Genomic DNA, 19,498 nt, shown 5'->3' with positions numbered 1-19,498 from the left:
TTTGATTGGTTGATTGAATTCATTAACAGATTGGAGAATTTTGACAGTACATTTCTAGCACTACAACTCAATACAAAACTGTTAACTGTGGACGACACCTTAAAGTATTACACTTGTTTACAATAGGGCCCACCATGTTCAATTCATCATATAACTATTAAAACAAGCCCACTGTTTTTGATGAATTGAACAATTAGGTGGACCCTCTTGTAAACAAGTGTAAATGCTTTAATTATTGGGTCGTCCACTCACAGTTAACAGTCTTTGTATTGAGTCGTGCTTGAAATGTACTGTAATTCTGCAAACTGTTAATAAATATTTCAATCAATCAATCAAAACCCAAGAAGCGGCTAGGGCTAGGCTATTCTCACCCAAATAAATATTGGGGAAAAACGCGACAAACTTGGAATAGTGTCGAAACAATGTAAGTTTAACGACACAAATCTGGTTGGTATGGTGGGTCCCTGGCACAAAATATTTTTAGATGTATGTAGGGTCCTTGGACAAATACTGTAATACATTAAAGGAGAATTCATTGCTAGAATGCATTCTTAACTTTTTTACCTTTATTTGTAGTCGACTCGTTACGTCCCCACCAGGTGTTTTTTTGTGCAAAAACTCCTTATTGACCATTTCCCCTACCATAAGCCCTCAATGAATTGCATTGAATTGAATGGGGCTATGGGGTGTTGTGCTAATTCGCTTATTTCCATCGAAATAAGTAGTAAAGTGTGCCGCTTGGGATATTATTTACATTATGAAGAGAGGATATATACAAAAAATAATAATAATTGAGCGATGGAAATAAGCGAATTAGCACAACACCCCATAGCCCCATTCAATTCCCATTCCATTCAATGAAATTCATTTAGGGCTTATGGTAGGGGAAATAGCCAATAAGGAGCTTTTGCACAAAATAACACCAGAACACCTGGACCTCTTTGGTGGGTAGGTAACTACAAAGAAAGGTAAGAAAGCCTTTTAGTATGGAATTCTCCTTTAATGTGTGGCCAGGGGGTCCTTGACCGTGACATGGAAATGTATGAGAATCCCGGTCAAGACCAAAACAGCAACTACACTTTAGAAATAAGCCCAAAAAACCGCAACCCGCAACTGAACTACCAATATTTACAAGCAGCTTTACAGAATAACGACCCTAAAATAGCTTATAATAAGCGGACATGGCAACACTGTCTCCCACCTGCATCAAGACAGCACAATATATGTATGGATGCTTGATCCGTTAGGGGATTTCAAAATAAAACTAGCATTGATGTTTTTTTTGCATCAATTCTGTCACCCAGTTGTACCAAAGAGATTTCTACTCACTACTCTGGCCAAACAGATGTGCTCCTTCCTCTTATTTTCTACATTTCCCAAACATATCATTACAAGGGGCAATTGTTTGAAAGGAATAAGTTATCTGTTGAAATTCAACAACTTTATCATTATTGTAACAACAAAGAAAACCCACCACTCCACTCCACTTTTAAACAAACACAGGCACACAAGCACAAACATTCCAATGTTTTTATTGCATGAATCCAATGTTTCTGCAAAGCATTATCTTTAATGCTCTGCTGTCTGTCTGTATGTACATGTCTGTTATGTAACAGTTTACCACAAATACTCTCAATAGTTGGTTTTCAGATCTTTCTTTATGTACTTGTAATGTTACTCTGTCCTCTTATGTTATGTTTGCCAGGCATTTGTTGTACATTGTGGTGAGAAGGGTTTCTGTACTAACCTGACTCCGCCAGCTGGTGGCAGCAGTGAGTTATAGTTCCTCCTAGGGAACTCAATACTGCCGCCATCTGGCGGTGTCAGGTTATTTGTAGAATAAGTGTAGAACTAGAAAATATTGCTAACTGAAACCAAAGGATTCCAGCAGAACACAGAACCTCACTGCCATTGCCTTAATTCATCACAAAACAACCTTCCCGGCAATAAATAAGAGGAGTGGCCTTTCCAGAAAAACAAGAAATTATTTAAAAGAGAGAGAATAAACTACTGTAAATAGATGTTTGAATCGTGAAGACCATGAAACGTTGAATTAGATGTATACATACACAAAGAGTTTTGGATGAGGGTTCATGTTACGGTTACAATCATGTTCAGGGTGATATCCAATTAAACCGTTTTATGAATAATACTACTCGAAAATGGAGTCACGCAGACGGTTTCAGTATCTGCTCTGCTAGCAAAAGAGAGAAAGAAAGTAATGAACATGTATCAAAATCTGTCTCTTACTCAGCATTTATCTTCCTACAAACGACATCCCTCTTCCAAACAGCACATGATGCTTTAGGCACTATGTGTGGTTTGGCAAGCTACACCATGAATTATGTTTTTAGAGGAAAAACAATGATGGGAAAATGTCATGATTATGCATTTTCTGCTGACTTTTAAGCAAGGATCCAAGGACTATATACGTGAGAACTTTTACCATGGATTAATTCTTGAGAGATTGCACAAATAAGACCCATTTCTACAAAGCAATGTCGGAGAATGAGGTATGCCGACGATTATGAATAACAACAACCGACAACCCTGTTTACTGGTGTTTTACTGTCCAACCAGTACATTCAGCATCAGTCAATCATCTAGACATAGATGGATATAGATACTGTACAGGGATCACAAAATACCCTTCTAAGTGCCGTGTGTCTTTCCAATTTATTGTCCCTTCTTATTTTCCCTCGTTTTTTTAAGCTTTCCCCACATGACAATAACAGTTCATAATAGTTAACTTGTATGCTTGCTGGGTACTAACCTTCTTTCTTTAATGCAACCTAAAAAATAAATAAAGAGGAACTCCCGAATGTTGAATCTTATTATAAATAACTATGTTTTAATATATTTTGACTCGTGTTGCCATACAGTACAAAATGTGTGTGAATTTTATTTCACCCCCAATGGTGTTACTTACAATGTCAACTTCAATGCTAAAACACCATGGGTTGACGGTGCCTTTCCGAAACCTGGGAGTGCTAGACTCGGTAACCTTACTACAGTACACTGTTTGGGGTTTGGTCTCGAGCACCAGCGTAAAGAAAGCCACTGGTCTGCGTTGGCGATCTGGAGATTAGGGGGTGGGTGGAGGCCATACGGTACAGCTGACAGGGGGGTGAATACAAAACACCAGAAAGAAGAAGTATGGGAGAGAAGGGGGGAGACTTGGAGGGATCAGACTTTTAGCTGACGGACTTCAGCTTGGCCCAAGGGTTCACGCCCCGCACGTCCATGGGAGGCTCGTTGTGGAAGATGTGGTTACACAGGTCCTCCAGGGGGGGCTCGGGGTCCGTGGTGGCAAACAGCGCCGCGTCCTCGATCTCCTTCCTCACCTCCACGTCTATCTCCTGCACCGCAAGGCAAGCAACGATGAAACAAGACAATGGATCCGCAACTTTGGCTTTAATGAAATCACTAGCTACTATATAGTAGCTGGTGATTTTATTCAGCTATATATAGGCCAATTTAGCGGAGCAACTGAATCACATCAATTTGTACGTTTTTGTCAGCGGTACATCGCATCCACTTTCTTACTGAAAGAAGACGACGAATACTACCACCACAGAGTAGCCAGAACGAGGCAGATCACAGGAACGGCACGATACAGCAGCAAAGGAGGAGAGGACACCGGAGCGGTTAAAGTCCTACTATTTGTCACATACATTGCTGTATGCGAAATGTGTTCTCCCATCAACCTTTTGGAGCAGTGAGACACAGCCGTGCCGCGCTCGGGAATCATTTGTAGTTGATCTAACCCCCCAAATCCAACATCAACACAAACCAAGTCCCATTTTTTCCAGTCTTTGGTATGACCCAGACCACGACCACCCAGTTTCAGGGCAGACACTCTAACCACTAAGGCCACTGAGCTGGTCAAAGTATGTTTGGCCAGTCAAGAGTTCAGAAAGACAGACAGACAGACAGACAGGTACCTTCAGCTCCTCTATGGAGGCCATGTTGTTGCTCAGCAGGCGGTCCTTCAGCATGGAGATGGGGTCACTCTTGCTGCGCACTTCCTGGATCTCCTCGCGTGTACGGTAACTGTGACAGGAGAGAGAGACTGGTTAAGACACGTGTATGGTAACTGTTTACAGGACAGAGACTGGTTACGACTGGTTAAGACACGTGTATGGTAACTGTTTACAGGACAGAGACTGGTTAAGACTGGTTAAGACACGTGTATGGTAACTGTTTACAGGACAGAGACTGGTTAAGACTGGTTAAGACACGTGTACGGTAACTGTTTACAGGACAGAGACTGGTTACGACTGGTTAAGACACGTGTACGGTAACTGTTTACAGGAGAGAGAGACTGGTTAAGACTGGTTAAGACACGTGTATGGTAACTGTTTACAGGACAGAGACTGGTTAAGACTGGTTAAGACACGTGTACGGTAACTGTTTACAGGAGAGAGACTGGTTAAGACTGGTTAAGACATGTGTATGGTAACTGTGACAGGACAGAGACTGGTTAAGACTGGTTAAGACACGTGTACGGTAACTGTGACAGGACAGAGACTGGTTAAGACTGGTTAAGACACGTGTACGGTAACTGTTTACAGGAGAGAGACTGGTTAAGACTGGTTAAGACACGTGTATGGTAACTGTGACAGGAGAGAGACTGGTTAAGACTGGTTAAGACACGTGTACGGTAACTGTGACAGGAGAGAGACTGGTTAAGACTGGTTAAGACACGTGTATGGTAACTGTTTACAGGAGAGAGAGACTGGTTAAGACTGGTTAAGACACGTGTACGGTAACTGTGTGACAGGACAGAGACTGGTTAAGACACGTGTACGGTAACTGTGACAGGACAGAGACTGGTTAAGACTGGTTAAGACACGTGTATGGTAACTGTGACAGGAGAGAGACTGGTTAAGACTGGTTAAGACACGTGTACGGTAACTGTGACAGGAGAGAGACTGGTTAAGACTGGTTAAGACACGTGTATGGTAACTGTTTACAGGACAGAGACTGGTTAAGACACCAAAAGGGGTTCCCGCCCAGAATGGGATAAGAACACATTTGAGTTTTTATTTATTTACCTGACACCAGGATCACTCATACTGTGTCCATGGTAACGATAGGTCTGCAGTTCCATGACGACAGGGCCCTGAAAATGACACGCATATTGATTGATTGATTGATTGACATATTTATTAACAGTTTGCAGAATTACAGTACATTTCAAGCACAAAGACTGCTAACTGTGAGTGGACAACCCTAATAAAGAATTACACTTCCACTGACGAAAACTACATGGAAACTAAGCTATGATGACTAAAACTAAGACTAAGTACCGTATATTGATAATTTTGTCAACAATTAAAAACTAGACTAAAATGTTAGTGGACAAGAGATCCACTATAAGTCATTTTAAAATTAGTTGCATGCTGAAAATAGCCGATCTACAAGCTCACAGCGCGTTGCGTTGTGGGCTTGTAATGTAGATATACCGGTAGCTATTTTCAGCAAGTGAAATTACGACGACATCAAGGCCCTCCAAAATACATTTTGTACGACTAAATCAACTGTAGATTTAGTCGACTAAAACACTAAACACTAAAACTTTCCAGGTGACTAAAATGTGACTAAAACTAAATGAAAACTATCCAAGAGACTATGACTAAAACTAAATTCGCTGTCAAAAACAACACTGCTCCCTGGACAGGAGACGTCTTTAAAAAGCGGTTATCTTACCTTCCCAGCTCGGCAGTGATCGGCTGCAAACTTGGTGGCTTCCCTGACACAGAGCACATCCATACCGTCCACCTGGAATACAACAAGGTTATTTTTTATTTAGAAACGTGTTAATCAGTGTTAATTTTTTCTGAATATTTTGACTTATTCTTAAGGCTGCGAACGCTGCGCGTCAAAACAGCCGCCGCCGTTATTTTCAATGAACCTATCGCACACCGCGCGGCAACGCCTGGAAAATAGAACGGTGGCGTATCGGAGCGTCAGGCGAGGCGTGAACGCGCGTCGGACGCCGCCGGTGTGGGATAGGTTCATTGAATTTTTTTTTAGTTTTAGTCTTTTAGACATTTAGTCAACAAAAATAACACTGGTGCAAATCGTTCCAGAATATTTTGATGCATTAAAAATAATGTCGGCTTCGCGTCACGTTTTGACCTTAAAAAGGACAACTTTTCCAACCAAGGTGCATGTTTTAGGTTGTTATTAGAGAAAGTAAAAGATGAGTGTTAAGTTTTGAGTGGTGCACAAACCTAACCCCATTCCTAAAGAGTTAAACTATAAAGCCAAACCCTAAACTTATTTCTAACCTAAATACAAGAATACAAGAACCGCCCCACAGAGCAGTCTGTGTGAGGTTGAACCGCCCCACAGAGCAGTCTGTGTGAGGTTGGCGGGAAAGAAATAACAAGGGGCGATCGTGTTTTAACCCATTTTGGGGCGGGAACCCCTTTTGGTGTTAGCATTACCTTATGCTTTAGCTATTGAAAAATAGCAGATCTACAAGCTCATAGCGCGCCACTGAGTGGCGCGCTATGAGCTTGTAGGTTTGCTATTTTTGAAAAATCAAAGAACGACTGACATAGAAACATGGCTTTTTCAGAAAACTGTCATGACATTTTTGGGTCAAAATGGGTTAAGGCGAGCATTCCGGATAGCGAAGGCAGGAATAAAAATAAAGGGGGGCATTACCCGGAGCCCAGGGATGTAGTCCCCTCTCTTTAATAATAATAAATAAAGATAAATAAAGGGGGGCATTACCCGGAGCCCAGGGATGTAGTCTCCTCTCTTGTATAATAATAATAAATAAAGATAAAATAAGGGGGCATTACCCGGAGCCCAGGGATGTAGTCTCCTCTCTTGTATAATAATAATAAATAAAGATAAATAAAGGGGGGCATTACCCGGAGCCCAGGGATGTAGTCCCCTCTCTTGTATAATAATAATAATAAATAAAGATAAAATAAGGGGGCATTACCCGGAGCCCAGGGATGTAGTCTCCTCTCTTGTATAATAATAATAAATAAAGATAAATAAAGGGGGGCATTACCCGGAGCCCAGGGATGTAGTCCCCTCTCTTGTATAATAATAATAATAAATAAAGATAAAATAAGGGGGCATTACCCGGAGCCCAGGGATGTAGTCTCCTCTCTTGTATAATAATAATAATAAATAAAGATAAATAAAGGGGGGCATTACCCGGAGCCCAGGGATGTAGTCTCCTCTCTTGTATAATAATAATAAATAAAGATAAATAAAGGGGGGCATTACCCGGAGCCCAGGGATGTAGTCTCCTCTCTTGTATAATAATAAATAAAGATAAATAAAGGGGGGCATTACCCGGAGCCCAGGGATGTAGTCTCCTCTCTTGAATAATAATAATAAATAAAGATAAAATAAGGGGGCATTACCCGGAGCCCAGGGATGTAGTCTCCTCTCTTGTATAATAATAAATAAAGATAAATAAAGGGGGGCATTACCCGGAGCCCAGGGATGTAGTCCCCTCTCTTGAATAATAATAAATAAAGATAAAATAAGGGGGCATTACCCGGAGCCCAGGGATGTAGTCTCCTCTCTTGAATAATAATAAATAAAGATAAATAAAGGGGGGCATTACCCGGAGCCCAGGGATGTAGTCCCCTCTCTTGAATAATAATAAATAAAGATAAAATAAGGGGGGCATTACCCGGAGCCCAGGGATGTAGTCTCCTCTCTTGAATAATAATAAATAAAGATAAAATAAGGGGGGCATTACCCGGAGCCCAGGGATGTAGTCCCCTCTCTTGTATAATAATAATAAATAAAGATAAAATAAAGGGGGGCATTACCCGGAGCCCAGGGATGTAGTCCCCTCTCTTGTATAATAATAATAAATAAAGATAAATAAAGGGGGCATTACCCGGAGCCCAGGGATGTAGTCTCCTCTCTTGTATAATAATAATAAATAAAGATAAATAAAGGGGGCATTACCCGGAGCCCAGGGATGTAGTCTCCTCTCTTGTATAATAATAATAAATAAAGATAAATAAAGGGGGCATTACCCGGAGCCCAGGGATGTAGTCCCCTCTCTTGTATAATAATAATAAATAAAGATAAATAAAGGGGGCATTACCCGGAGCCCAGGGATGTAGTCCCCTCTCTTGTATAATAATAATAAATAAAGATAAATAAAGGGGGCATTACCCGGAGCCCAGGGATGTAGTCCCCTCTCTTGAATAATAATAATAAATAAAGATAAATAAAGGGGGGCATTACCCGGAGCCCAGGGATGTAGTCTCCTCTCTTGAATAATAATAAATAAAGATAAATAAAGGGGGGCATTACCCGGAGCCCAGGGATGTAGTCTCCTCTCTTGAATAATAATAAATAAAGATAAATAAAGGGGGGCATTACCCGGAGCCCAGGGATGTAGTCTCCTCTCTTGAATAATAATAAATAAAGATAAATAAAGGGGGCATTACCCGGAGCCCAGGGATGTAGTCCCCTCTCTTGTATAATAATAATAAATAAAGGGGGGCATTACCCGGAGCCCAGGGATGTAGTCTCCTCTCTTGAATAATAATAAATAAAGATAAATAAAGGGGGGCATTACCCGGAGCCCAGGGATGTAGTCTCCTCTCTTGAATAATAATAAATAAAGATAAATAAAGGGGGGCATTACCCGGAGCCCAGGGATGTAGTCTCCTCTCTTGTAGTAGTCTGTGCTGGCGGCAGAACGCTCTACGGACATTCCCATGCCGTACTTGTTGTTCTCACAGATGAAGATGACCGGCAGCTTCCACAGAGACGCCATGTTGTAGCTCTCAAAGATCTGACCCTGTGGAGAGTTAAAGGCAAAATGCACTCTTTAGTTTCGTTTACAAAATGACAATGTCAGAAAATAATGTACTCGTTTTCCAAAGATTCCCTACAAAATGTTAAATATTGTAGACATATAAGACATAATACAGGTAATGAATTATTGCATGCATTTAGTATTATACGTGTGAAGTGAGGTGCGCTAATATATTAAAGTCCTGTTGCTATGATTAGATGTAAGGTGATGTGATGGTGATGTAAAACAAACATGGACAAAAGAACATTAAATTCTCAGTTTTGTTTTAGGGACAAGATGACGTACATTTCCCTTCATTGTCAATGGCGTTTTTAATGTTTGTTTAAAGGAAAAACAAACATTGAATTAATGTATATCGGAGGGGATAGCACCCCTCAAAAATAACACACAAAACAGGCAATTTCAAGACAAGAAAGTCACTACTACATACAACCTACATGCATGTCCACAGGTATGACATGTCATATTACACTGTGTAGAAGAACATTTGCTTGAACTCCGTACCTGATTGGCGGCTCCGTCTCCGTAGAGACTGACACAGAGCTGGTTATTTTCAAGGTATTTGCAGGCGAGCGCCACGCCAGCTCCCAGAGGCACCTGTGCATGGTTAAAAACGTCACATTTGGAACATACTTTAACCCCTTTTGGTGTTTTAAACATTATGTTATAATTTAGCTTTTGAAAAATAGCAGACCTACAAGCTCACGAGCTTGTAGGTCTGCTATTTTTGAAAGAAAATCGTAAAAATGCGGCACAAATCTTTGAATAGCTATATATTCTTTCAGAAATTCAGAGTGAACTTCTTTTTTTTTTTTCGACGTCAGGCCTAAATGGGTTAAACATTATGTTATAATTTAGCTATTGAAAAATAGCAGATCTACAAGCTCACGAGCTTGTAGGTCTGCTATTTTTGAAAAGAATCGTAAAAATGTGGCGCACATCTTTGAATAATATATTCTTTCAGAACGAACTTTTTTAACTCGGGTCCAAATGGGTTAAACGTTACACAAATATACTAGTGTAAGATTATAGCAAAAATCAGACTGGTCTGAAGTGAGTGGTGCAACAGTGCCCCCTGTTGGTACTCTAAACATAGGGACATACTCTAAACATTGCTGTTCCTTGGAGTGGAACCTGGGGGGCAGTCAGACAGATATTTTGTGAAGCCACTGAGGAAATCGGGATTTCCTGAAAGTTCATATAATGGCCTGTTGTGGCGCTGTCACTGGACCCAGAAAAACCCATAGCCCCATAGAGGTCCATGTATTTGGGCCCAACTTCACCTTACCTTAATAAACATGGTCATGAATACTTTCTGCTTCATAATATTGTTTTTGGAAAATGATGGTCCCGTTTATTAACAAAATGACCATAAAGTCGCGTATGTTCTGAGGGGCGTGGCCACCGTTACAGTCTATGATCGGGATCCCCCACCCACTCGAGTCAAAATAAAAACCAACAAAGAAGAAGGGGGGAAGTCCCGCCTCGTTGTCTGGGCCAGCCAATGGGCCAGCTGGGCCCAAACGGATCTACAAAGATGGCGATTTACAATTCAAGGACTGACTGGCTTCATTTTACGTTCATGTTAGACCCGGGGAACGCTTTGTCCATATTTTTTACAGTCTATGAGTGGAAACGTAACGGTATGACTTAAAATGAACAAAGACCATGTTACTGTGTACACTCGCAGTACACGACACACTCACATTTAATTCTCTACATAACACCAATGATTAATGTGACAAAACTGAAATGTAGCAACATTCGGAAAGGCTATAATCAAATGCCGGGCCCTGCTGGTTTGAAAACCTGAGCTCGCACTGTGACTAATGCCGGTTTCCTCCATAAAGAGAAAGGAATTACCTGAGCTCCCACTATTCCGTTCCCTCCATAGAAGTTTTTAGTGTACATGTGCATAGAGCCTCCCTTGCCCTTGGCGATTCCTCCTCTTCTGCCTAAAAGGAAGACCGTAAAAACAAACAATGCAGATGAGAGAGAGAGAATACAAATAAAGAGTGATTTGATAGTATACACAAAAACAAAAAAGGACATCATTTATGACCAGGGGTGACACACTGGGCGCCTGCAGGCCACTCTTCCGTTATTTTTCATGTAGTCTCGATCGGGGGAGAATGAGAAGAACTGTCATGCTTGCCTTGCGGGAGAGAAGGGGGAGGAGGAGGAGTGTGTGTGTGTGTGCGCGTTTGTACTACACGTGGTGATGCGCAAGTTTGTTTACTCTGACTATAGTGTCATGGCGGCGCCCATATCGCGTTTCAAATGGATATATTCCTCCTCATTTCCTTCAGCTGCTCCAATCCAGCACAAAGCACCGTGTGTTTGTTTATGTCGGTCGCGCGCGCGCGTGTGTGTGTGTGTGGACTTTACCGGTGTTTTTTTTTGCTTGAGGCAGGCGGGCCACATAAAATGACATGGCGGCCGTAGTTTGGGGACCCCTGGTATAGTGGGTACACCTTGGAACCCGCCCAAAAAGGACCCCAATATTGAGAACCAATTTGTACATGGAGTATTTGAGCATGGTGTACTCACCGGTCAGCTCAGCCATGATCTCCTTGACCGTGCCCCCTCGGGTGAGGGTGTACGCGTGGGCGCGGTATGCAGTGATCAGGTGGTCCGACAGGTTGATGCCCTTCTCGATACCAAGCGCACACGCTTCCTGTGAAGAGCAAAGCGTTTGCCTTAAGTCGCCTTATTCATCCAGCAATATCAATCATTACATGATGAGATGAGACAGGCATGAAACTCAAGAAATACAAATATTTTTGTTATATAACTGGACTGTATGCACTTAAGAATATCAGAAATCATTATGTCTTGAGTTTTTACTCCTCAGAGTATAGGTGCCACTGTTTCTAGATCTTTACAGTCGAGGATTATCGGTAATATCTATTGTGTGAAGTTGTTCACATAAATTCTTATTTAAAACGTTCTTCAAATCAACAAATGCAAATACATAAACATAAATCTCTTCCTGGTATATCAGGTAGGACACCAACGGGCGCCCAGTCAGATAGTGATCCAGTTTGGGCTGAGCGGCGGGCTTGAATCTGGGATAGGACATAAAAAAGTAACCTCTGTTGCCTTAGTTCGGAAATTCTCACTGAGCGCATCGATGCGCACCGATCTTTCTTCGTTCGTTTATTCAGTGCTCTCTGTGCGTTACGAAAATCTGGTGTGCTGAGCCCCATATGTGCCTGCACCGAGCGACCCTACTCGGTCGTTTAGTGTGTGTGTGCGTCACTGTGGTGTCTCGAGCGCTCCCCGAGGGTGAAAGCTAATGCTATAGCTAAGGCAAGCATTTAGTACATCACCATACAAGTGTTCATCATTTACCTTGGCCCATGTTTTAACGGGTACAAACTACAAACAAACAGTTTGAAGAGGTTGTTCGTAAATAAGCCACATTCAGTGTGCTCTGTGACGCGACAGCCCAGTGGCCAGCACAGAGCACACTCAAAAAAACCAAGCACATTCCCAGTGCTTACTATATCCGAACGCAAGCCGGAATGTGAAAGACAACAGGATAAACATTGGAGTGTGGTCTGTCTAGTCGTGCTGTACCTCGTACAGGAGACAGAAGGTACAGCATTCTACCGTACAGGTGACAGAAGGTACAGTATTCTACCGTACAGGAGACAGAAGGTACAGCATTCTACCGTACAGGGGACAGAAGAAGGTACTGTATTCTACCGTACCTGTCCGTCATACAGGTGACAGAAGAAGGTACTGTATTCTACCGTACCTGTCCATCATACAGGTGACAGAAGAAGGTACTGTATTCTACCGTACCTGTCCATCATACAGGAGACAGAAGGTACAGTATTCTACCGTACAGGTGACAGAAGGTACTGTATTCTACCGTACCTGTCCATCATACAGGAGACAGAAGGTACAGTATTCTACCGTACAGGTGACAGAAGGTACTGTATTCTACCGTACCTGTCCATCATACAGGTGACAGAAGCCCCTGATGATCTTCTGCTTGTACAGCTGGTCGGCCTTCAGCTCCATGCGCCGCATGGTCTGCATGAGCTTGTAGTACTGGAGACCCTCCTCGCGGGACAAGGTCGCCGTCAGCGGAGGACCCTCCTCGAATTTATGGAGGTCGCATTTCTGGAGGGAGGACGGACAGACAGACAGACAGACAGACAGACAGACAGACAGACAGCAAAATCAGCGTTAACTAACGTATCCATTTGTAACTCTGAGATAGGAGACAGGTGATATCAGTGTTGTTTTCGTCGACTAAAACTATGACGAAAAATGTTCGCCTTTTTTCCCCACTGACAAAATAAATAAATAATTAAGCCATGATGAATAAAACTATGACTGTCGATTTTGTCAACAAATAGCGACTAGACTAACATGTTAGGAAGGGACTAGTGGAGAAGAGATCCAGTAAAGTCATTTTACACTTGGTTGCATGCTGAAAATAGCCGATCTACAAGCGCACAACTTGTGAGCTTGTAGATTGGCTATTTTCAGCAAGTGTAAAAACAGCCCTTACGATGCCATCAAGGCTATAGATTTAGTCGACTAAAACCTTATGATATTTAGTCGACTACAACTAGTCACTAAAACTAAAATAGAAATTTGCTGCCAAAAACAACACTGGGTGATATGAACAACAGCATGACGGTAATTTTCACCAAAGACCAAATTATTTATCGACAGAGATGATTGTGTGAATTTTTCCTTTCGCATTTTTTTGCAAAAACAGCGGGTGCAGTACTTAGTTTAGACTAGTCATTGGTTAGACCAGTCATTAGTCCTACAAACTACAACCTATCTCAAACCCTCACCCTAACCCTAACCTCCCACGGGGCAGCACACCTAAACCTAACCTTAACTAGTCTAAACTAAGTATCCACCCCAAAACAGCGACAATAGCAGATCTACACTCTCGCACACTGAGTCACTCTGCAATGCGTGTGAGCTTTTATATCTGCTTTCCGCTATTTTTAAACACGTTGACGGTATGAAACAAGAAACCAAGAAAAGGAAAAAACACATGCCATATCACGATATTACAATATCAAAATCCCCCCAGACGATATCTAGTCTCATATGACAACTATATATTATTATGGCTATGTCGATGAGGCCTACTCAAACACAATATGGGTCTCCAGATCCTATGTTGCCTTTCTCTCATTTTACACGCGTATGCAAAAAGCACCATTTCTGAGACTTATCTCCATAAGCTTCTCATAATGAACAGGAAATCACAGAGTGTCCTACTGTGTACTACAAATGTGCTAAACTCACTGATGATTACATCATCAACAGGTAACGCAGGTTATTCATTCAGTCATCTGGGTGCACGTGTGTGTGTGTGTGTGTGTGTGTTAGGGCTCCACTAGTCAACCCTGTTGGTACTAAAAAACTTTTTTTCCCCTCCCGATTTTGTAGGCTTTTGTAAAATTAGCTAGATTATAGTTCTAGTCACCATTGTACACAGTTTTTAAATGTACTATTATTAAGAAAAAAATATAAACTTTTTTTTACATAATAGGTAGGCCTAGTTAAACAACTCAGCAATCAGGCCAACACCCTGTGGAAAAAGATATACTGCAAAGACGCTGGCGATGGATCGGCCACACCCTTCGCAAGCCTGCCTCTAGTATCACAAGATACGCCCTGTTCTGGAACCCACAAGGGAGAAGGAAAAGGGGCAGACCAAGAAACACCTGGCGCCGTGACCTAGACGCAGATGTGAAGAGATCTGGCCATACATGGGGACAGCTGGAGAGAATGGCCCAGGACCGGGATGCCTGGAGAGCTCATGTTCGTGGCCTATGCCCAAGGTTGGGCGATAGGCGTAAGTAAGTAAGTTAAACAACTAGTCGAATAGTAAAAATTACTAGAAGTGAAAGCCCTGTGTGTGTGTGTGTGCACTTTACCGGCAAGAACCTAATAAAAGTATTGTTTAACAAATTAAGACCAAGGCAGCAGATCTACAAGCATAAATCGAGTTTCGAGCTATAGGAGATCTGCTAGTGTAAAGTGTTGATGGTTTGATGGACATTTAACGACAGCACATTGTAAAGTTGACCTTTGGCTCGGTACCGTACTTGGTACTCTGCTGTATTTTCCCTGTACACCAAACCTCTTTCCGCCGGAAATAGCAGATCTACAAGATCTGCCAGAATAGGAATGCTAGGGTTCAAATGGTTAATGCAAATATTAAAATCACACCTGTGTGAACCGAGTGGTGCCTCTCTCTCTCTCTCAAACAGCATTATATGATGCTCATAGGTTATTTATAAAGCGCCTTTCAAAACAATCATTACAAGGTGCTGTACACAGTAAAATAATACAAATAAAACAAGAAAAACACAGTCAACAGCAAAACAGCGATAACAATAATAAACGAGCAACAGAATACATGAAAATATACACAGTACAGGCAGAACAAGACACAATAGATATACTCACTATATTAGGCCAAAATATTTAACATATAGGTGTGTTTTAAGCAGCTTTTTAAAAGTGTCGACTGAGTTTCGGTGCTATAGCTGAGAAGGCTCCATCACCTTTTGTTCTCAGCTTGGTAGCAGGGATGATAAGAAGGCCTTTATCCGAAGACCTTGTATTACCCTGGGGTGGAGTAGCTCTGTCAAATATAAATGGACCCAGCCCAAAGAGATTAATACAATGTTCTTAGTCCTAGTCACATGAACACATAGGTGAACACATAGGTGAACACACGCAGGACACGGACAAAGCTGTTCCTTGGAGTCATGGTTGCACCACTCAAAAAAGAAATAGGTCCCCGAGTCCCTATCACACAAAGATTTGGCGGCCCCGGCCCCCTACACTACAGTATCCCTGAGCCACCCCCCCCCCCCCCCCCCCCCGAGGGTGAGGGGTCCCAGACAGCGACAGGACACCCTGTTGAAGACCCCTGGACAGGACAGGACAGGACAGGACAGGACAGACAGTAACCTGAAGTAAAAACCCACATCGATGGTCCCAGACGTACCTTTATGTCAAAAGTGGCCTCAGCAGTGAAGTCGGCGTACGTGCGGGCCGAGATGACCACAGCAGTGGCCTGAAAGAGGAAGAACAACAACAACAAAGAAAGTTAAAAACCCATTCTGACCTGAGATCAGATTCTAAAAAAATGTCCTCTACATCCTGACAGTTTTCCATTCTGACCTGAGATCAGATTCTAAAAAAATGTCCTCTACATCCTGACAGTTTTCCATTCTGACCTGAGATCAGATTCTAAAAATGTCTTCTATGTCGTCAGTCGCTCTTCGATTTTTCAAAAATAGCAGACCTACAAGCTCATAGCGCGCCACTCGGTGGCGCGCTATGAGCTTGTAGATCTGCTATTTTTAAATAGCTAAAGTATAACATGATGCGAACACCAAAATGGGTTAATGAACTAATAAACATCCATTAAAAAACACAGGATAAAAACACAGGATAAAAAGGATGATCCAGAAAAAGCACTAAGACTTGTTTACATCATGCAGGGACACCTCCATTTTCAATTCATCAGAACATTTAAAGACATACAAATACAAATATACACTGACTTCTATGAAAAAAAGGAAATCATCATACAGTATATATATTACAATTAAAGTACAGTATGGAGGGGGGGGGGGGGGACTTTAACTTTTTTTTTCTTTTACAGGGGCCAGTTGCAGCTGCCCGTGCTCTTTGAGAGAGGTTTTGAAGGAGTCTAGGGATTCACGAATGGATTTCACGGATTTGACTGCATCATAAGGCTTGTGGTTTATTGGGAGGTGATAAGATGGCGTTAAAGGAGAATTCCATGCTAGAAGGCTTTCCTACCTTTCTTTGTAGTCGTTACGTCCCCACCAAAGAGGTCCAGGTGTTTTTTTGTGAAAAAACTCCTTATTGGCTATTTCCCCTACCATAAGCCCTAAATGAATTGCATTGAATTGAATGGGAATTGAATGGGGCTATGGGGTGTTGTGCTAATTTGCTTATTTCCATCTAAATAAGTAGTAAAGTGTGCCGCTTGGGATATTATTTACATTATGAAGAGAGGATATATACAAAAGAAAATGTGAGCACAAATTAGCACAAGACCCCATAGCCCCATTCAATTCAATGCAATTCATTTAGGGCTTATGGTAGGGGAAATAGCTAATAAGGAGCTTTTGCACAAAATAACACCAGAACACCTGGACCTGTTTGGTGGGGACGTAATAACTACAAATAAAGGTAAGAAAGCCTTTTAGTATGGAATTATCCTTTAAACATTTAGCTGGCTGTCACTATAGTGGTGGGTTTTGCCTGCAAACTCAGACAGATATGTATCAGGATTCAGGATACAGAGGCCACGATACGATATATTCTCCACATACAATACTATACGTTGATTCCAAAATAATGACCATGTATTCACGAGAGCTCTTCTTTAGTATTCTGTAATGAAAAACACTTTCAGGCCCACAGTCAGAGATTTATTTAATTAAAATAAAAAGCCACCTCGTGGTTTTATTGGGCATTGCACCTACACGCCATGTGTCAAAACGTCATCGCCCACACAATCGATATAGCAGCCGCTGCCTCACAGACATATCACGTATCAATTCACATATTGAGTATATATATATATATATATATATATATATATATATATATGTATGTATATCAATACAATATAGCCTATTGCCATGTCGTTTAATTGAACCCGCCACCACTAGCTGTCACACTATACTGACTGAGTGCTACTTTCAACATCTCATTATTGTTGTTGTATTTGACAGCTGATCAATCAATGTCAACAAATACAACAACACACTGTTGTTACAACATTAATCTGGTGCCATCATCATCATCATCATCATCATCATCATATCACATTGATTGATTGAACATGTTTAGCAGGATGGGTACAGTTCAAGGAAGGTAGCCTACAGTACAGGTCAATACAAAATCTGCTATTAAGGGCATAAAACCAGAAACCAGACTTGTTTACTGCGTTTTCACTGTATCAGAACATTTCAAGACCACATCACTGAACCACCACTGTACTGTACTGTACTGTACTGTACTGTAACTCTACTGTACAGCTACCTTTAGCTCAGTAAGCTAACTCATCATCGGGCCTCTTCTCGTATGGGACAAGGTCAGCTCAGCTGGCTGATTTCTGACATGACATTTGCGTAAACACCGCTCGTTGTACCCGGACACAACGACACACGAGTCGAGTTCATGCTCTGTTCTGTTAGGAATATAAAAAAGGCTTTTAGAACTTACATTTCTCTGAGCGCAGGCTCTCAGGACATTAGAGACGTTGGACAGCATCTTTCTCCTCATCTGTTGGTTTCCACTCTGTCAGACCAGTCCACCCTCCCTCCGTCCTTACTGTGTGTGTGGGGTGGGTGGGACATATATCCCATAGGCCGCGGGGACGGGCCCCGCTGCCATTGGCTGGTTGGCTGGTGGGTTGGTTGCTAGGCACAAAAGTTGAAGTTATGTAAATAGAAATCTCAACGCAAAGTTTCAAACGTTTACACAACCCAAAAAATATCATAAATCATATGATAAAGAATACATAAAAAATAGTAGCTCATAATAATTTGCGATGCATTGTGAGCTTGTAGAGCTCAAAATTATATATATGTATATATATATATATATATATATATATATATATATATATATATATATATATACACACACACACACACACACACACACACACACACACACACACACACACACACACACACACACACACACACACACATCAAGGTTAATTAGTATGCAATACATTGAACCAACCAATCACCGATGCGAACGGCCGTCCCTCTGAGAGATGGGATTCTAGGCCGTATACCCTTCTTCTGTCCTTCCTGTGCTCGAAGAGGTGGCGCGTGGAAGTGGCGCGCAGCGACACCTGCTGATGATGGATTGAAAAGTGTATTTAACAGCTTGTAGAATGGGTACAGTTCAAGGAAAGTACAGGGGTCAACACCAAATCTGCTTTTGCTAAGAGTGTAAAAAGCACTTGTTTACTTCAAAAGACCACCTCACTAATGTTCAGGATAAAAGACCTGGTACCACAGCATCTCAAAGGCCCTTAAAACTTCCCAAAACAAACTGGTCAGGCTACTACTTGGCCTCACTCCCCGAACCCACCTCACCCCTGTCCCACTTTGACAGGCTGGAATGGCTTAGGGTTGATGACAGAGTACAGCATCTTGCAATGGGTCTGGTCCACAAGATTCGATACATCACCAAGATACCCATGTACCCATCTAAATACTTCCTTAATGTTAACGAAGTCCACACCCACAACACCAGAGGGAGTTCAACAAACCATGTGCAACGCAGATTTGGCACAAACAAAGGGTCTAAATTCATTATGCCACCAAAATGTGACTCCTTCGAAACCGCTCTCAAAGGGCACCTACGGACGGCTGCAATTCGAAACTGGCCCCCGTAAAATCGGAATCCCCTTTTTTCCCCCTCACTGCAGACTGAGGCGTATCTACAATGTGTTATTGATTAGCACTTTCAGCTTGCATCCTCCTCCTCCTCATCATCACAGTCTCTCTCTCCCCAGCCCAAGTTGCACGGCACAATATATCCTTCAGTCAGTCTAGATCTTCTTAATGCAGCAATCAAGATGCCCTTCAAAATATCCTAGTAGAAAGAGCTCTT

The 19,498-nt window shown here is 42.0% G+C and overlaps 1 protein-coding gene across 1 annotated transcript; it reads right to left on the bottom strand.

Annotated features, from left to right (window-relative positions):
- Positions 1-1,516: 1,516 nt before the first annotated feature.
- Positions 1,517-18,224, bottom strand: LOC310867453 (pyruvate dehydrogenase E1 component subunit alpha, mitochondrial-like). The gene is made up of 11 exons (XM_083777557.1): positions 18,089-18,224; positions 15,828-15,896; positions 12,782-12,955; positions 11,372-11,498; positions 10,685-10,776; positions 9,326-9,418; positions 8,648-8,803; positions 5,713-5,784; positions 5,058-5,125; positions 3,945-4,053; positions 1,517-3,359 (listed from the first exon to the last, which is right to left on the bottom strand). Exons 1-11 carry the CDS (start codon positions 18,146-18,148, stop codon positions 3,195-3,197), a joined length of 1,185 nt encoding a protein of 394 aa, XP_083633683.1. The 5' UTR covers positions 18,149-18,224; the 3' UTR covers positions 1,517-3,194.
- Between the last annotated feature and the right edge of the window lie 1,274 nt (positions 18,225-19,498).

The sequence above is a fragment of the Protomyctophum parallelum genome (assembly GCF_964188405.1).
Source record: "Protomyctophum parallelum genome assembly, chromosome: 1".
NCBI classification, from domain to species: domain Eukaryota; kingdom Metazoa; phylum Chordata; class Actinopteri; order Myctophiformes; family Myctophidae; genus Protomyctophum; species Protomyctophum parallelum.
Note: the sequence above shows the minus strand (reverse complement) of the source record. Positions and strands in the feature narration are given on the sequence as shown.

Coding starts and splice junctions, on each gene's coding strand:
- LOC310867453 (XM_083777557.1), bottom strand. CDS start 18,148: ATGAGGAGAAAGATGCTGTCCAACGTCTCTAATGTCCTGAGAGCCTGC. Junction 10,777..11,371: donor GATCATGGCTGAGCTGACCG/GTGAGTACACCA, acceptor TCTTCCTTTTAG/GCAGAAGAGGAGGAATCGCC. Junction 5,126..5,712: donor ATCACTGCCGAGCTGGGAAG/GTAAGATAACCG, acceptor TGTCATTTTCAG/GGCCCTGTCGTCATGGAACT.